At 36.4% G+C, this 16,939-nt stretch overlaps 1 protein-coding gene across 6 annotated transcripts in view; it reads right to left on the reverse strand.

Moving 5' to 3' along the window:
- CTNNA2 (catenin alpha 2) overlaps positions 1 to 16,939 on the reverse strand; it is a 1,115,489-nt gene that overhangs the window by 879,222 nt on the left and 219,328 nt on the right. For all 6 annotated transcript variants that reach the window (XM_073241862.1, XM_073241858.1, XM_073241861.1 and 3 more), the window contains one exon: positions 8,436 to 8,631. In XM_073241862.1, the coding sequence (XP_073097963.1) occupies positions 8,436 to 8,631 (196 nt within the window). The remainder of the gene's footprint in view (positions 1 to 8,435; positions 8,632 to 16,939) is intronic.

Below are 16,939 nucleotides of genomic sequence, written 5' to 3' on the forward strand. Positions count from 1 at the left end.
AAATGTCTTTTCTGAATCACCTCATGCAACCAACCTGAGCTTTTCCCCGTTGTATCTACAATTGCTCTCACCAGTGCCTCCCTATTTGATATATGCTCTAATACTCTGGTTGAGGCTGAACAAAATAGGCAAGCAAGGAATAAATCATATACTTTTCTTGCCCTTAATATTTTATTTAATTACTCTTCTATTTATCTCCTTCCTACTGTGACAATATTCAGAATTGTGCATTAAGTGGTCACCATATGCCAGGCACTCTGCCAGGCTCTAGAGGTACACAAAATAATGACAACATATGGCCCCTCACTAGAGTTCCATCCTATCTACAGGAGCAAGAATAAATATGTGCAGTGCACAATACAATAATGACCAAAGAAGGTAGGGTTAGCTTTCCTGCCCACATCCTTTACTTCACCATCTACTCTATTAGCATCGACAACTTCTTTTTATTTAGTTATTTTCCTTGCAGCTCATGAAAATAGACATTTAAATGAAATTAATGACACCTGTCTAGCAAAATCTAAGGTGTTTTCTTATTATTTAACCTCTATGATCTCAAAAGAATTTTCTATCATACAACAGAATTCTAAAATCTAGATTGACCACCTGTCTCCTTTACAAATTATCCCATTCCCTTGGATTTTGGGATTCTGTGTTATCTTTGGTCACATTTCAAGAGATTCCTTTCTTCTCTAATTTATTTGTATCCCATCTTCTAATCTTAATTCAGATTTTCTTCCAAAACTAAATCTACATCCTTCCTCTCTTCTCTCTACATATACTAGCAAGCACTCAAAGAAAGCTATCTCTAAAAGCTTCATTTATCAACTGAAAAGGTTTCCAAATATTGCTGTTTTCTTAAAGTTCCATCCCCATAGCATAAATCATCTTGTCCACAATTCCCTTCATTCATCGATGTTTAAAAACAAATCAGTCCTCTCTTCGCATTCTGTCACCTCTTAAGATGGCCCAGGGAATTTGTCTGGGGCCAAAAACATGGAATAAATGTTGACTCTTGTTTCTTCCCTTCAACAAGTTGCAAATGTTTTATTTTTGGCAATGCCTGTAATATCTAGCTTCTTATTTTTGTTCCCATTGCCTCCACCACCCCAGTCCTAGACCCTAAAAGCATTTCGTTTTGCCTTCTCTGCAATATTACAATAATAGCTAAGCAATCTGTCTCTAATTTTTCTATAATTTAGTCAACTTTTCATGAAGTTGCCAAAATAATCTTGCTAAAATGTCATTTAAGTAGGTAGCTAGCTCAACTCCCTCAACGATCTCCCACCCCTCCTTTTCTCCCTCCCTTCCTCCCTTCCTTCCTGTTGTCCACACCAGCCTAGTTTCTGAACTTTTCCCACTCTGGTCCCTTCCTATTATCTTACTGTATTTCTAACTATGCCTGAATATGAAACTTCTCATTAAATCTGGGTTTCTCTATCCACCACCAATTATCATGTCATTCTTACCAGTTTGCCTTTGAAAATCAGGCTGCTTAAACCTGAAATACTTACCTAAGTATTCACAGATTTTTAATCAGTGCCCAGCTTGAACATCACTTCCTCCTTGCTAATTCTAGCTATATGCCTTTCTTTTCCAGCAACAACTTAAATATTAACTAACCTATAGATCTGGCTCCCTATTATATATTTAACACATATTCTCAGAGTGCCTACAGAATTTCAGGTACTAAAATACTTCATTTAGTATAGAATATATGTATTCAACACATTTAACACAGAACATCAGACTGTTTCTCCTGTACAAGTCTCACCTACCTAATTCTATGTAAACTACAAGCTCATAAACTTAATAAAATGATTGACTGTCATTATCAACCTAATGTGAAACACAAGCTGACTAACATGGATTATTGAGTCATCCAAGTGGGGTTTATGGGCAAGGAATTGATGAGTCCATTTCTTCTCAAATTGGTTGCACAATGGAATCAACTGGGAAGCCTTAAATGCCCTGATGCCCGGGTCCTACCACAGAATTGCTGACTTAATTGATAAGGGTTGAGGCCTGGACATCAAGAGTTTCAAACACGTTTCAGGTGATTCTAATACTCACTCAACACCCCAAATTAGTCCATAGTTCAGTGTTTTCATTGCAGGGAAATCTTGGTGATGCACATTGAAAATGTTTTCACATTCTCTGTCTCAAGCTTCGCTTGGCCCACAGCTTCAATATAGAGACCTGTTTGGAATAACTTCCTTTGCATTCTGCATTAGGAGCTTGTCTTGCCAATGGGTTTCAGCCCCAGGAAAGTTCACTATGGATTCAATAAGACCGAAAAATGACAGTGGAATGTTCATGAGGTGAAAAGCATTTATACCCAACTTTATTCCCACAGTGGCAGGTCAATCACTAGAATCCTGTCCACTCAGAGGGAGTCTACATGCAGCAAGCTGGTCTCTGCCTCCCGGCCTCTCTGCCTGCATAGCCATCAGTCTCTGTCTAGCCTTTGCTGTCCTGCAGCCATGCAGCCCAGAGCAGGGAGCTCTTTATATAGAATAGATAATAATATATTTCCCACATGTGTGTAGTGAGCAAACAGACTAGGGTCAGGTGAGAATCCTGGCCATAGGAACCTTTATTTTCTCTACACTCCACCCCAACAGGATTCTTGCCTCTCAATATGCACCCTCAATCTTCTGCAATGGTCCCTGTGCAAGAAAGCTGGAACACTGTAAACAAATTCCACAATAACAACAAAGGCTACAACAATAAACAAGTAACAAAAATTATGATACAGATGACAGAAATTATAATAACCCTCAAGCCTGAGGACATCCATTGCCACCAAGTGGCCATCCAAGCTGTATTCTACTTAGAGGAGTTAACCAAAAAGATCATGAGTGGGCCTTACAATAACCACCTTCTCCAGAACTTAGAGGGCTCCTCCAACCTCTTCAGCAGAAAGTCTTGCAGACAGACAGGCTGGCCTTGTCACTTTGTCTCTGGCTTCCACTTCTAGGTCCTCATTTTAGCCCAGTGCTGAAACCACTGCTCCAGCTTCAATTGCTGCCACAACTCCAGTAAGATTTTATTTGATTTCCCATCTAATTTTTCTCTGTCTGTTCCTACCCCTAATAAACCCATTCACATCTGGGTCCTCATGACCTTTATGGGGCCCTTTAAATTCTTCCTGGGTGGCAGACCATATTCCCTTCTGTGCTCTCATTGCGTCAGCCTCTCCCAAGTCAGCTGCCATACCATAACCTCACTTATGGGCTGTCCTAAGTGAGGGGAAGAATGGCTACTAGAGGCCCAAAGAGAGACTGGGGAGCCATTTGAAGCACCACATTTCTCCTTCCTGCAGTAAAGGCTCCTCATCTGGGCCATAATTCTCTGGACTATAAATGGTATTTTTCATGCCTAACTGCCATTAATACCTATTGGAGCTCCACATATGTCTGTAATCTAGTGGGGAAGGATGGTAAATCGCCCTGATTGGGCCACACATTGCAAAGTGTAGCCATAACCCAATTGAAGAGGGAGTGATTTTCTGGGGTCTGATGTGCATTCTGCAGTTGCTGCCTCAAGGCAGGTGAATCATCAGCACAACCAGTTTTCCCATTTCTAAACCAGACAGAATAATTTCATCAATACCTACATCTCAAAGATGCCAAGATGATATTGATGCTGAGGGCTTCTGCTGAAACTGGGAGCCCAAATCCACCAGCTCAGCCTGAGTACAGGGGTAGAGAATAGAGTGCTCCATAACCTGGGGAGGGGGCTGCACCTCTACTGGAGGAACCTGAGGTTGCTGAGTCTTTATTTTCTTAACTGTAATAGGGTGGGCTTTCAACAGAGGTGGGGGGGGATGCCTCCAGCACTGGCATGGCCTCCACCCCCACCTGCTTATCAAACTTGGCTCCTCCTCCATTTCTGGGGCTGACAGCATCACTACATTCTTCACCTGCTGCACGGCACCTTGCAGCCTGCATTCTCATGACACTGCTTCTTGGACTACCATGACATCCTTTACCATTTCCACATCACCTCGTAATGACACCATTTTAGTCAACAAATGTTTTACCTCCTCTACGGCACCTTACAGCTCATGTTCTTGTGCTGCCTCTTCTTGTGCTTCTTGCAGAAGGCCATCTTTCTCCTTTATGGCCTTTCTTAACGCTGAGAAAAAGCCAACCCACAGTTCCCACCACCTCATGCAAACTCTGTGTCTTCAAGGAATTCCCTATTTTGCTGAGGGTCAACTTTACTGCCTCAGGTGTCACCTCCACCTCTTCCCAGCCCTGGGGTGGGGCCCAGTCCACTAAAAGGAAAGCCACCTCACACCACATGCCCATTGGGGAACACTCGAATGTCTCCACATCCATAGGGGTAGCCCTGCTCAAACACCCCTCCCATGAGGGCAGCCTGTTCCATTCTTCGATCTACAATGAATCCTGCCAATGTTGCCAATTGTCCTACCTGAGGGTTTCAGCCCTGGGCAAGCTCACTCTGGATTCCATGAGACTGAATAATAACAATGGGATGTTCTTGGGGTGAAAGGGTTTATATCCAACTTTGTTCCCATAGTGGTAGGTCAATCACTAGAATACTGTCTGCCTCAGAGCAAGTCTGCATGCAGCAAGCCAGTTTCTGCCTCTGGGGCTCTCCATGCCCACAGTCATCTCAGTCTCTGTCCTTGGTGCTGCTACCACTCCAGCAGCCTCTGCTCTCCTGCAGCTGTGCAGTCCAAAGCACTAGGCAGAGCTCTTTATATAATATAGAGTCAATAATAATGTAATGCACACACGTGTACAGTGAGCAAGCTGACCAGCATCAGGTGAGAATCCTGGCCATAGGAACTTTCATTTTCTCTGTATTTTTGTTACTTGATTATATTGTAAATCCTATCATAAGTCTACTCAATTACTTTCTTGTGGTTTATAACTTAAAAGAACAGGAAAATCTACTGGAATAGTCTAGGATAAAAATATTGTCACCACTCATACTGAGCACTTTTAAAAATCTGACGTGCAACTAAGTTTAAAGGAGATAATATATATTTTAAAATGATAAATTCAAACAGTAAGATTAACCATATGAGAAACAATAATGACACAGTTAAATAATTTCATATTAAATCTTGCCAGATTACAGTGATCATAATCATGAATGCTGTGAAACTTCAAAAAAATGATAAAGGATCCTATGTTAAAAATCTGAAAATAGAGTTGCACAATATTAAAACTTCTGGCATTTACTTATGCTGAATGTTTTTAAAGGAGCAATACTTTTGATCATTTGTTTCACAAAAAAGCAAAAACAGCTCAGCAGTAAAAGATCATCTCCAAGAGATTTAGTTCTTAAACTATGTATCATTGGATATGTGAACACACATGGATAATGGAGCTACTTTACAGAAATTGATTCTAAATGTCAAGTGTTCCTAGAATTTCTGAATACCATCTTACATATAAGAAAGGAAATTTCTCTGATGGAAGGGAAGATGGCATGTTTTTAAGTTTCCAATAACTAACTGGAAATATTCCTAAATACTCCTGCCCTTCTCCTTACTGATCCCTTCTACTCCTTTCTCCCCACCATTCTCTGAAAGTGAACTCAGGTTCTCATTTGTGAATAAAATCTGGGGAACAGGTGAACAGGAAAAGTGGGCAAAGCCAGATGCACCAAGAAGATTGCACAATACAGAACTGAGTAAGGGAAGAAAGCAGAGAAGAGAGACCATGAGCACAGAACAGGAAGGAGAGGCTGAGGACTTGGCTGTAAAGAAGAAGAGTCTGTCACCCATGACAGGCATCTGAAATGTATTTGAAAGTAAGAGACATATGAGAATGAGAGTAACAGAAAAATAATTTAAAAGATTTTTGACAAAGTTTTGTTATTTTGCATACTATAGCAATGCTTCCTTGGATATGACACTGCTCAGAAAAAGTGACATGTGGCAGCAGAGCTTTATACAGGGAACACATAGAAGTCATTTCGGATACATAATTTTTCAGGAGAAAAAAAATTCCTTCTATATAAGCAACCATCATAAGCTGTTTGAAATTAGCATCTTAAAAATTTCTTACTCTGATATCCCCAGGACAATCTGGCCAAGAACTATGTCAATTGTTATTATAATGTGCATAAAAACACCATTTCATGTAAGTTTCAAGGAAACTAAAATACTAACTTCCACAGAATGCATGAAACTAACTTTCAAGGGAAAGCTAAGAGGTTACTGAGGAAACCAAAAGGAAAAATGTATCACCATAAAAGACAAATGCTTTGAGAAAGTGTCACAGGGAACAGTCCATCAAAACCCAGTCCAGGAGGTGTGAGTTCACATCTGGAGCGTGGCAATGGTTTCAGGGTGCACGCATTTGTCAAACCTATCCACCTGCATACTTTAAATGTGTGTAATTTTTTGAAGTGCAGTTTATTTAAACAAACAAACAAACAAACAAACAACATGCAGGCTCCAAAGGCATGATAACTAACGAGCAAATGCACATAGGCAATTCAGGAGTATCAGTTTTCAACAGCACTTGAAAACTTGGAAGGTTTCATGTTGTTAAAACACATACACAAAGATACCCATCCACAGCAGATGAAATATGTAAGATTTAACATTTCAAGTTAAAGTAGCAGTTTGCATTCCTGTAATGTAAATGAAGTTAACTTTTAAGGGGAAGAAGCAGATGGGGAAGAAGATGGTGGCATGAAGAACGGTGGTTGTCGGTGTGGTGGGAGGGTTGGTATTTCCAGGGACTAAATATCCAGCTGTGAATTTAAAAAGTGGTAGGTTTGCAAGAAGAAAGGGGATAGAACATTCTTTCATCTATTCCTTCCTGCATTCAACAAAATATTCATTGATATCTTGTAAGTGTCAGGAATTGCACATCACTCATCAGCAAAAGAGACATGGTCTGGTCTCTATTTTCATTAATTTAGCACAGAATGACAGAGTAGAATATTATCAGTCAAATCCCTCCACAAACATTAAATTATCCTGTGGAAAGTGATAAGGAAAGAAGCCATGGAAAAGTATCACAGGGGTGTCGGAGAAGGTCCAGGATATATAAAGAACCTTTACAAGTCTATATCAACTACCTGATTGAAAAATGGGCAAAGTAGTTTAAAAGACCTTTCTCTAAAGAAGATATGCAAATGGCCAGCAAGCATGTTAAAAGAGGTGCAATATAATCAATCAGTAAAGAAATGCAAACCAAAATCACAATGAGATATCACCTCACAACCATTATGAAGACTGTTACTTAGAAAAACAAAGTCAACTAGTGTTGGCAAGAATGTGGAGAAATTGAATCCCCTGCCTACTTTTGGTGGAAGCATAAACTGCTATGGAACTGCTATGGAAAACAGTATGGAGTTTTATCAAAAAATTAAAAATAGATCTAATATATGATCCATCAATCCTACCTCTGGATATATATATATATATATATATATATATATATCCAAAATAATTGAAAGCAGGGTCATGAAAAGATATCTATAACTCATGTTCATAGCAGAATTATTCACAATAGCTAGAAGTGGGAGCACAGTAGATGCCCATGAATGGATGAATGGATAAAGAAAATGTGGTACATTCATATGCTAGAATATGATCCAGTTCTAAAAAGGAAGGAAATTTTTACCCATGCTACAACATGGATGAACCATGAGGACATTATGATAAGTGAAATAGGCCAATTACAGAAATAAAAACAATCTAAGATTTCACTTATATGTGGTGTCTAAAGCCCTTAAACTCATTAGGAAAAGAAAGCAGAACAGTTATGGCCAGGGGCTGGACAGATGAGAAAATGGGGAGTTGGCACTTCAGAAAGTTGTGGAGATTGGCTACTCAACAATGTGAATACATTTAACACTGCTGAACTGCACACTTAAAATTATTGAGATGGTACATTTTATGTTATGTGTATTTTACCACAATTAAAAAATTTAAATATACTGAATAAATCACATTATAGCTAACTATATATATATATAGTCCATCAATAGCTAGATAGAGTTTTGAGGAAGACTGTGAATTGAAAGTATAATTTGGGAGTCATACAAAGCAACAGTAATTCTATTACACTGCTTTACATTCTTCTCCCTTCATCCTTAAAATTCTGGGTTTTCAGTGATTCTATAAAGTAGTCTTCTTATTCTGTCCTCCCTAAAGCCTGAGTTTGACACAAGAGTCTGTTTTCATCCACCAAGAGAAAACACTTGAAGATTTTGAAGAGCCAACATGGGGTATTTTTAGCTGTGCTATTCTGCCAAGACAAAACAATATCTATTTGTCTAGGCACCTAATTTTAGCAAATATTAAAAATCACATATGCAGATAGAGAAAAAAAATAAGACTACTCCTATAAGCAAATATGCAATGATTTTAGAGAAAAATCCACTGTTTACACATCAAAATGTATCTCTCTCTTGAGCAATGTTATTCTGCCTACCTTGTTTGCGGACATCTTCTACAGCCGCGACCAATTCTTCTTTAAGATCTTGACTCTCCTTAGCAATCTGTTCGCCCTTTTCCAGGAAGTTCTGAGTGGCTTGCTCTACAGATGCAGCCAGTACGTGGGCTTTCTTTGACCTTCCTTTCTTTTTCCCAGATGGACCTTTGTTGCTTGTGTTGACAAGGGTTGTCACCTTAAACATAAAAGGAAAACTGTAAAACCATTCTGATTAACTGTCTAGAAACTCCATACTATTATCTCATAGTTTTTAAATGTCTCTTGTTTATGAATGCACATTACATAGATTAATCTTAAGGAAAAAGTGGAATTATATGGATTAGCATATAAATAACAGCCATCTGTTTCATGTACAAAAAAATAAAAGAGTGGGAGAATACAGAAGAAAAGATTTGCCAGTAGCTCAAAGTTTCCAGTTCACTGGGGGATGCGCTTTCACACATTGACAATTACAGTGCTCACTGGAGTAACCAGCTTCAGGGAGGTGAAAAAAGGAAAGCGAATGTGGAATTTCCTTGGGCACTGAGTCAAGAGAACCAATACCCCATCCTGTGCCCCAAAAGGGAGGGCAGAATTGAATGAGCAAATGGTGAGCCATCAATTCTTATTACCTCTGTATCATTTACTAAGGACTTCGGAAGAGTTTTGCTATTTCTGATTTCATCTTATAAAAACAAATGGTAAATTTGATTTGAGGGGACTGAATGTTTCAGTCTCAACATTTGGCCAAAGAGCTAAAATTTCCAGAGTTGAAATTAGATATGCATTCATTCCTTTTCTAAGTATCATAATTTGGATATGCATCTCAAATGGCCAAACTTCTTTTAGCACTATATCTATAGTTAATTAATTTGCTGAAAAAGATTTTAATATATATCTGAAACAAATTATCTCCTATAGATTTCTGAATTATTTCATTTCATTTTATTTTTTTTCCTATCAGTGAAAAGTTTGGGAGGGAAATGAATGCACCTGTTCCATATTCAACTCAAAAGAAGTTGCCAGTTATCCTTACCTCTGTGTTTTTTATTAGTTTCAGAAGAATGTAAGTACTGTGGTTTATTTTTACTGATATTTTTCCTGGTTACCATACTAAGGATTTTACTGGAGGTTATCAAGAAACTTAGTCCACAGAAAATTTCCAAATGCTATAATTTCTTCTGTTTACTCCAAATCCAAAAGGAAGCAAAGTAATTAGTCAAAGTGACAATTAATGTCCAGTCAGTTTATAGGGCAAGAGAATACCTGGAGGAAAAAGGGTTGTATAAATGTGAACCAAATGATGAATACAGGTAGACCCAAGACTCAAGAAGTGGTTAAGAAGTAGTGTTGAGAGTTGTCATATTTAGCTTTCTTTTGATTGCTAAATAATTAGATACACTAAATAGATAGGTAAATAATTAAAGAATGACTCTATAAGGACATTTAGCTACAATCAATGGACAGTAAAAGAAAGGTAAAATCATTAAGAATAAGAATGTCAGATAATGGTACCTATAAAATATGCATGTAGTCGGTAACACATTATAGTCGTCTCTGTTCCACCCACAATGAGGCAACCATCAGAAGAAAGACAGCCTGTCACAAAAGTTACCTTTCTAAGGTAGAAGAGTGTTCTCCTGAATAAGGATTTATGCTGACACATTGACACAGTACTCCTCCAGAGACCACAACTCCCCCAAAGAGCCAATACCTGGAAACAAGCACGTAAACTACCTAAACAAATACAGCAAACATCTCAAAAATATTGATTTAAGGCAATGCTCTTTATATAGGAAAATACTCCTATTCTCACTAATATCTAATTTATTTACTTTTTCATTCAGATTTTATATGTAATTCTGAGAAGCTTTATGATCTATTTTTTCATCTTCTCAAATTAGGAAAAATAAGGGAGTAGTTAACGTTAGGTATGACAATTTTTGAGCAGTAGAAGCTGAGTGAATTCACTCTAAATGCCCATATCATGGATTCATTTTCTGTAAGGAAAATAAATTTCAATTCTTCTGTTATCTCGTGGTACATTGCTGTATTAAACACAGTTTAGGTGATGGTTATAACATAAAGTAAGCATAAAGTGTCAGTTATGTGGGAAAAAATAAACATGGAACACTAGCAGGAAGTTTCTAAGAAAAAAATGTGATTACTTTCAAATGAAGCAAATCGATCCAGTCCTCTTTGGTAAAAGCTCTCATTTACTATTGAATGGAAGAACATGAAAGGATGAAAGATAGAAAAATAGAGGGAAAGTGTGGGGCTCTATAAATTATCATGTCATAATCATTTCAAATAAAGAAACAATTACCGGCTCTCTCCATTGCAATTCAGAGTTTTATTGGAGGACAGTGTCAACAAATTAGGTAAAAAAAAGAAAACTGAGGTATAAATATTAGAAAGGTAAACACTGAAAATTATGCCATTACCTATAGAGAATTAGATTGTATGAAAAAAATGCAAAAGGATTAAAAACCTATCAGAACTACTGTAAGAGTGAAGAACAAACTGGCTTAAATGCTAAACAGTAATAATCTGACAGAACAGCAGTAACCCATGAAAAAAAATGTAGATTTAAATATCCTATTAACAAAAACTATAAATTGATATTATCAGAGATAACCATGACATAAAATGTAGAATGTTGCATAGAGAAAATGACAAAAACTTTAATGAAGAACATAAAAGACTTGATTAATAGAGAGACATCCACGTACATGGATGCGAAGACAAGACTGTCAAGATGTCATTTCATTTCTTTCCAGATTATTCTGCAGTTAGCACTCCAAATAGTTATACAGTAAGTTGGCAAGAAAAACCAAGACAATTTCTTTTCACTCAGTTCAGTTCTCTTTCTACTGTAAAGTTACATGTATTTTAGTAAGAGAGAGAAAGATTATTAATATGCAATACTCTTGCTGGTCACTTTTTGGTCACTACATCAAATATTTGGGATGGAAATAACAAAAGTAGGTTAGATACAATAGCATGTGAGAAGGTGGGGTCTATTCTTTTAGGATTAAACTACTCTTGGTACTTCTCAGTCTAGCCTTCTAAGCAAACTCCTTGACATGGTTCCGCTCTCCTACGAGCTTGCACACATTCCCTTACTATCCCATAGAAATCTATGGCACTACACTACACACATCTGCCTTTTCTCTCACTTGGAGCTGGCATTTTCACCTTGCTCTCATACATGCTTTTATCCTTCTTGAGTTATATCTATATTTACACTTAAAATTATGAAAGTTAAAGCTTATCTACTTTAGTTCTACCTTAATATTTTATAGGTGAGGGAATGGGGCTTAGAGAAGCACCATAGGCAGAAAAACTAACTTCAGGTTTGCAAGATTCAAGAGAATCTAATGGCTAGATTATTCTTGTGCTCTATAGTGTATCTCTAGAACTTTAAAACTCAGTACTCTCCTCTTGTTTACCTTCTAACTGAATGAGAGGCTGCTAAAGGATAAAATAATCTTAAAATATATTTATTCTCCACATTTGTCTCACTACACGTTATATGTATCCTACTGGTTGTCTTTTCATTCAGTAGCATAATATAGGTATCTGAATGTAGGAATGTACTAATAAACATTAGTGAAATGTTAACCAACTACTTTATTTTACCTTTATTTAATGTCCTATAATGTCTGATATGTTCATGGGTCCCAAGCTGAATAAACATGTCAGGACTTTTTTGTGTCAGGTAAGAGTAAAAGACAGAAAAAATTTCTGAAAGTACTGGAACTAACCAAATTGTGAAGCTTAGGGTTGTCATAAAATAGTATTCTTCTATTATTAAAATAAAGAAGAACAAAAGGATTTATTATTCACTAATACAAAATGAGATATAATAAAGATCAAGAATCAGAAGTTTTTAATGAAGACAACTACTAATAAGTCCCAACAGATATATCTATAACCTCTCAAATAACTTAGGGAGTTTCCAAAATATCAATTCTACCAAAGGTACAGTTGGCATCTGTGTAAGAATATAATTGAGTCCATGACTGGATGACTTGAGAGATCAGAGCAGGCAGAACATACTCTCATCATAAGGTGGTAAACAGTCCAATGACCTCTGAGGTTACAGGAGTCTGTGCCTAAGGTTTGATAAGCAGACTGAAACTACATATTGGGTAGATGGTACTTATAGACTGTGAAGTATCTAATGTGGCTTGTGTTCACTTTTTTAAGAGATGGCTATTCTGTGGAAATTCCTGGTTGAATCTTGGGTTTCCTCCCAAACCAGGCACTCTCTCTAATTCCCACACCAATTTTCACCCACAGCAAAAATCATTTAAGATCCATACACTATCCTTTCCTGTTTAACAATTTGCAAATACATATTTTATGTCATAGGGCAAAAAATAGACGTTATAAAGTTCTAGCAACAGAGATAGGAGAAATGACATAGATATTGATACATGTGGAGATGGATATGATGTTTTCCAAGGCAGTGAGGGGACCAGTCTAACTTGAGAAGAAGGCATTGTATATGAATGATATAGGAAGTAAGACTAGATAGACAAGGTAGAAAAAAATCTTTAAAAGCTAAGGAGTGTAGATTTTATTAATCATTTCTAAATTTTTTTTGAAGAGAAGCATATATTTAAAGTGTCTATTTTCCCTTTCCATTCATTTTTCAGCCTACTCAGTTTTTCTTTTATCCAATACCTCCTGTAGCAGAATTTTCTAAAACTGATCTCTTACTAAGGTAATTAATAAGTTGCTAAAATCAAATTATATTTATCATACCATACCAGTCTGCCACATTTAGTGCTATTGATTCAATTCACTTTCTTTCTGGAAATAAATCTTGGGTAATTCTCTTCGCAAAAGTCTTCCCCAAACCCCTGTAGCTTTAAAAAGGACATTATCATGAAATTTACTTCTTTCTATACCAATCTTTATCTTCCTCTTTCCTAGGATAGAAAGGCATTCTGCTAAAATGACCACTTTACCTGATCTGATCACATCCTCCAGAATCCTGCTTATCAGCTATGCCAAGTTCTCTCTAAATCTTCAACATGCCCCTCTGCAGGCTCCTCAACCTTAGCTTAGAAGCATATTCAACTCTTCTCTAGCTTTATCTAAAATTTTTTTTGATGTCCCTGACTCTCATCAAAGAAGAAAAGAAATCCTGCAGCTGACAGAGAAAAGCATAAGTGTTGAAGGGTCCTAGGACCTTGACATAACTATGGACCCAAGGGACCATGGTCAATTGGATATGATGTTTTCCAAGGCAGTGAGGGGACCAGACTTTTGTATCTGTGTTCATCAGGGATATTGGTCTAGGATGGTCAGGATGGTCAGCAACATCAGCAACAGCCAGAGGAGGAGCACCATTGTTTTCACATGTTGACGGAATGGTCTGAATATAAAACTGTGCATCCCAGGTTGGTAAAGACTGCTCATCATCTAATGTCCAAATGTAAACCCTCAATTCCTATATTATAGCAGTAATGCAGTGACCAATAGCATTTTGCTATTTTCTTTTTCTTGCAAAGTATTCTATTAAGATAGTTTAATCTGACCATGTCTGCTTTACCTGATTAATTCTCTACTTCAAGAATCTAAAAGCTCAATAGACATAGATTTTTTTTCCTAAAATAATAAGCAATAGTGAGGGAACAAAGGCACTTTGTTTTGGCAACTCTGTCACATCTGCCTAGAACCAGCAACAGTGTAGTTTGTCTAAATCTTACTCATAAGGCAGTCAATTGAAAGTAAGCTCTGAAGACACCTAGAGCTTGCCACCTGGGCTTGAGAGAAGTGTAGAATCTCAGTCCCCCTCCAGACTACTAAAAGAGAATCTGCATTTTGACAAGACCCCTAGGTAATTCATAAGTACATTAAAACCTGAGAAGAACTGAATTATAGGACAATGACTCTCAGATTTTAACATGTCTAAGAATCAGGAACATACCTGTAAGAAGGCAAATTTCTACATCTTACAGTGTTTCTGCTTAGGCAGATCTAGACTAAGGCATTTTTGCATTCATCACATGAAATGATTATATATATGAATTATGGACTTTACTTTCAGAAATAGTAGTCTAGGGGAAGCAAACGAAGGTGAGAGAAACACAACAATAACTTCCAACAGGTAAACCTTTTCTCTTATTTTAGCTGTCCTGACATATAACAAGTTTTCAAAAACAACTTGTGATTAACTAATCAACTAACACTTTGTTGGAAGGCAATTTCCTCTGTTATGAATCAAAAGGAACTTGGAAAAGTAAAAGTATATAGATGTGAATGCTATGAATCAAGCAATTATTTGAGTTCTCCAGAAAACTAGTAAAAGACAACCAAGAGCTAAAAATAAAAATGATAATTGAACATCTTTTTCCTGGATTCACGAACTTTGCAGATGCAAGTAGTAAGTCTGTGAATTTTATTGCTGCATTGCACTGAAGTATTTCATTTATCATAATTACCTAGCTATCATAAAAGACAGCTTTGATTGCTGCTATAGCTTAAAAAATGGCAAGAGCATTGTGAAGTGAATATATGAAAACAAAATATCAAAAATAAGTTATTCTAGGAGGAACTAAAGATAAATAAAAATTCCTAAAAGAGGAAAAATGGGTCTAACAATATAGGAGAGAGTTAAACTCTCAAATGGTAATATATTTGATAATATAAAACCTCTAGAACTCACAAGTAAGCTTTTAAGAACTGCCAAGTTATACAAAACAACCAGGAAACAATTAACAAAAGGCATTAAGTTCATACCTATCAACAATTACTTTAAATATGAATGAACTAAATTCATGAATCACAAGGCATAAAGTGACTGAATAAATCTTTAAAAAATGCCCCATCCATATGCTGCCTACAGGAGGTGCACTTAATATGTAATAAGACTCACAAATGGAAAGTGAATGGATGGAAAAAGACGTTTCATGAAAATGGAAAACAAATGAAAGCTGGAGTAGTTATTCTTATATCAGACAAAACAGACTTTAAAACAAAAACTGTAATACAAGACAAAGATGGATATTATCTAATGATAAAGAGGTTTATCCAACAAGAAAATACACATTTGTAAATATTTATGCATACAACATAGGAATATATAGATATATAAAGAAAATGTTAGCAGACCTAAAGAAGAAATTGAAAACAGTGCAGTAATAGCAGAGGATTTTAATACCCCACTTATACTAATGGATAGATAATTAAGATAGAAAATCAATATGGAAACATTAGCCCTAAGTAATACATTAGACCAGATGGATTTAATAGATAAATACAGAAACATTCCACAGAAGCAGCAGAATAAACATTTTTATTCTCAAGTGCAAAAGGAAAATTCTCCAGGACAGATCATGTTAGGCCACAAAACAAATCTCAAAATCTAAGAAGACTGAAATCATACCAAGCATACTTTCTGACCACAGTGGTAAGAAGTTAATTATAAGAAGAAAGCTGGAAAAACCGCAAATACGTGGAGATTAAGCAACAAACTATTGAATAACCAATGGGATAGTAAAAAAATCAAAAGAGAAATTTTTAAAAAATGCTTTAAGACAAATGAAAATGAAAGTACAATATACCAAAATCTATGGGACACAGCAAAAGTAGTGCTGAGAGGAATGTTTACAGATCTACAGGCTTATGCTAACAAATAAGAACAATCCAAATAAATAACTAACTTTGTACATAAAGCTATTAGGGGAAAAAAAGGAAGAAAAAAGCAAAGCTGCAAGGAGGAAGGAAATAATAAACATCAGATCAGAAATAAATGAAATAGAGACTAAAAAGATAACAGAAAGGATCAATGAAACTAAGAGCCGGTTCTTTAAAAGATAAAGAAAATTGTCAAACCTTTAGCTAGACTAAGAAAAAAAGAGAGAAGGCTCAAATAAAAAAAATCAGAAATGAAAAATGAGAAGATGTAACTGACACCACAGAAATACAAAGGATCATAACAGACTACTATGAAAATTGTATGCCAACAAAATGGACAACCTACAAGAAATGGGAACATACAATGTTCCAAGACTGAAACATGAAAAAATAGAAAATCTGAATAGACTGATTATTAGTAAGGAGATCAAATCAGTAAAACAATGACAACAAAACTCTCAAGAAACAAAAGTCCAGGTCAAGACAACTCATTGGTGAATTCTGCCAAACATGCAAGGATTTCATACCCAACTTCTCAAACTATTCCAAAACAGCTGAAGAGGAAGGAATGCTCCTGAACTCAGTTTATAAGCCAGTATTACCCTGATAACCAAAACTAGACAAAGATGCCAAAGATAAGAAAATTACAGACCAATATCCCTAATGAACACAGATACAAAAGCCCTTAACAAAACATTAGCAAAATGAATTCAACAGTACATTAAAAGGATCCGTTACTAAAATCAAGGGTGGTTTATTCTAGGGATGCAAGGATGCTTCAACATCTGCAAACCAATCATCATGATACAACACATTACAAAGTGAAGGATAAAAAAATATGACTGTCTTTG

The sequence above is a fragment of the Manis javanica genome, chromosome 1, assembly GCF_040802235.1.
Source record: "Manis javanica isolate MJ-LG chromosome 1, MJ_LKY, whole genome shotgun sequence".
NCBI lineage: Eukaryota > Metazoa > Chordata > Mammalia > Pholidota > Manidae > Manis > Manis javanica.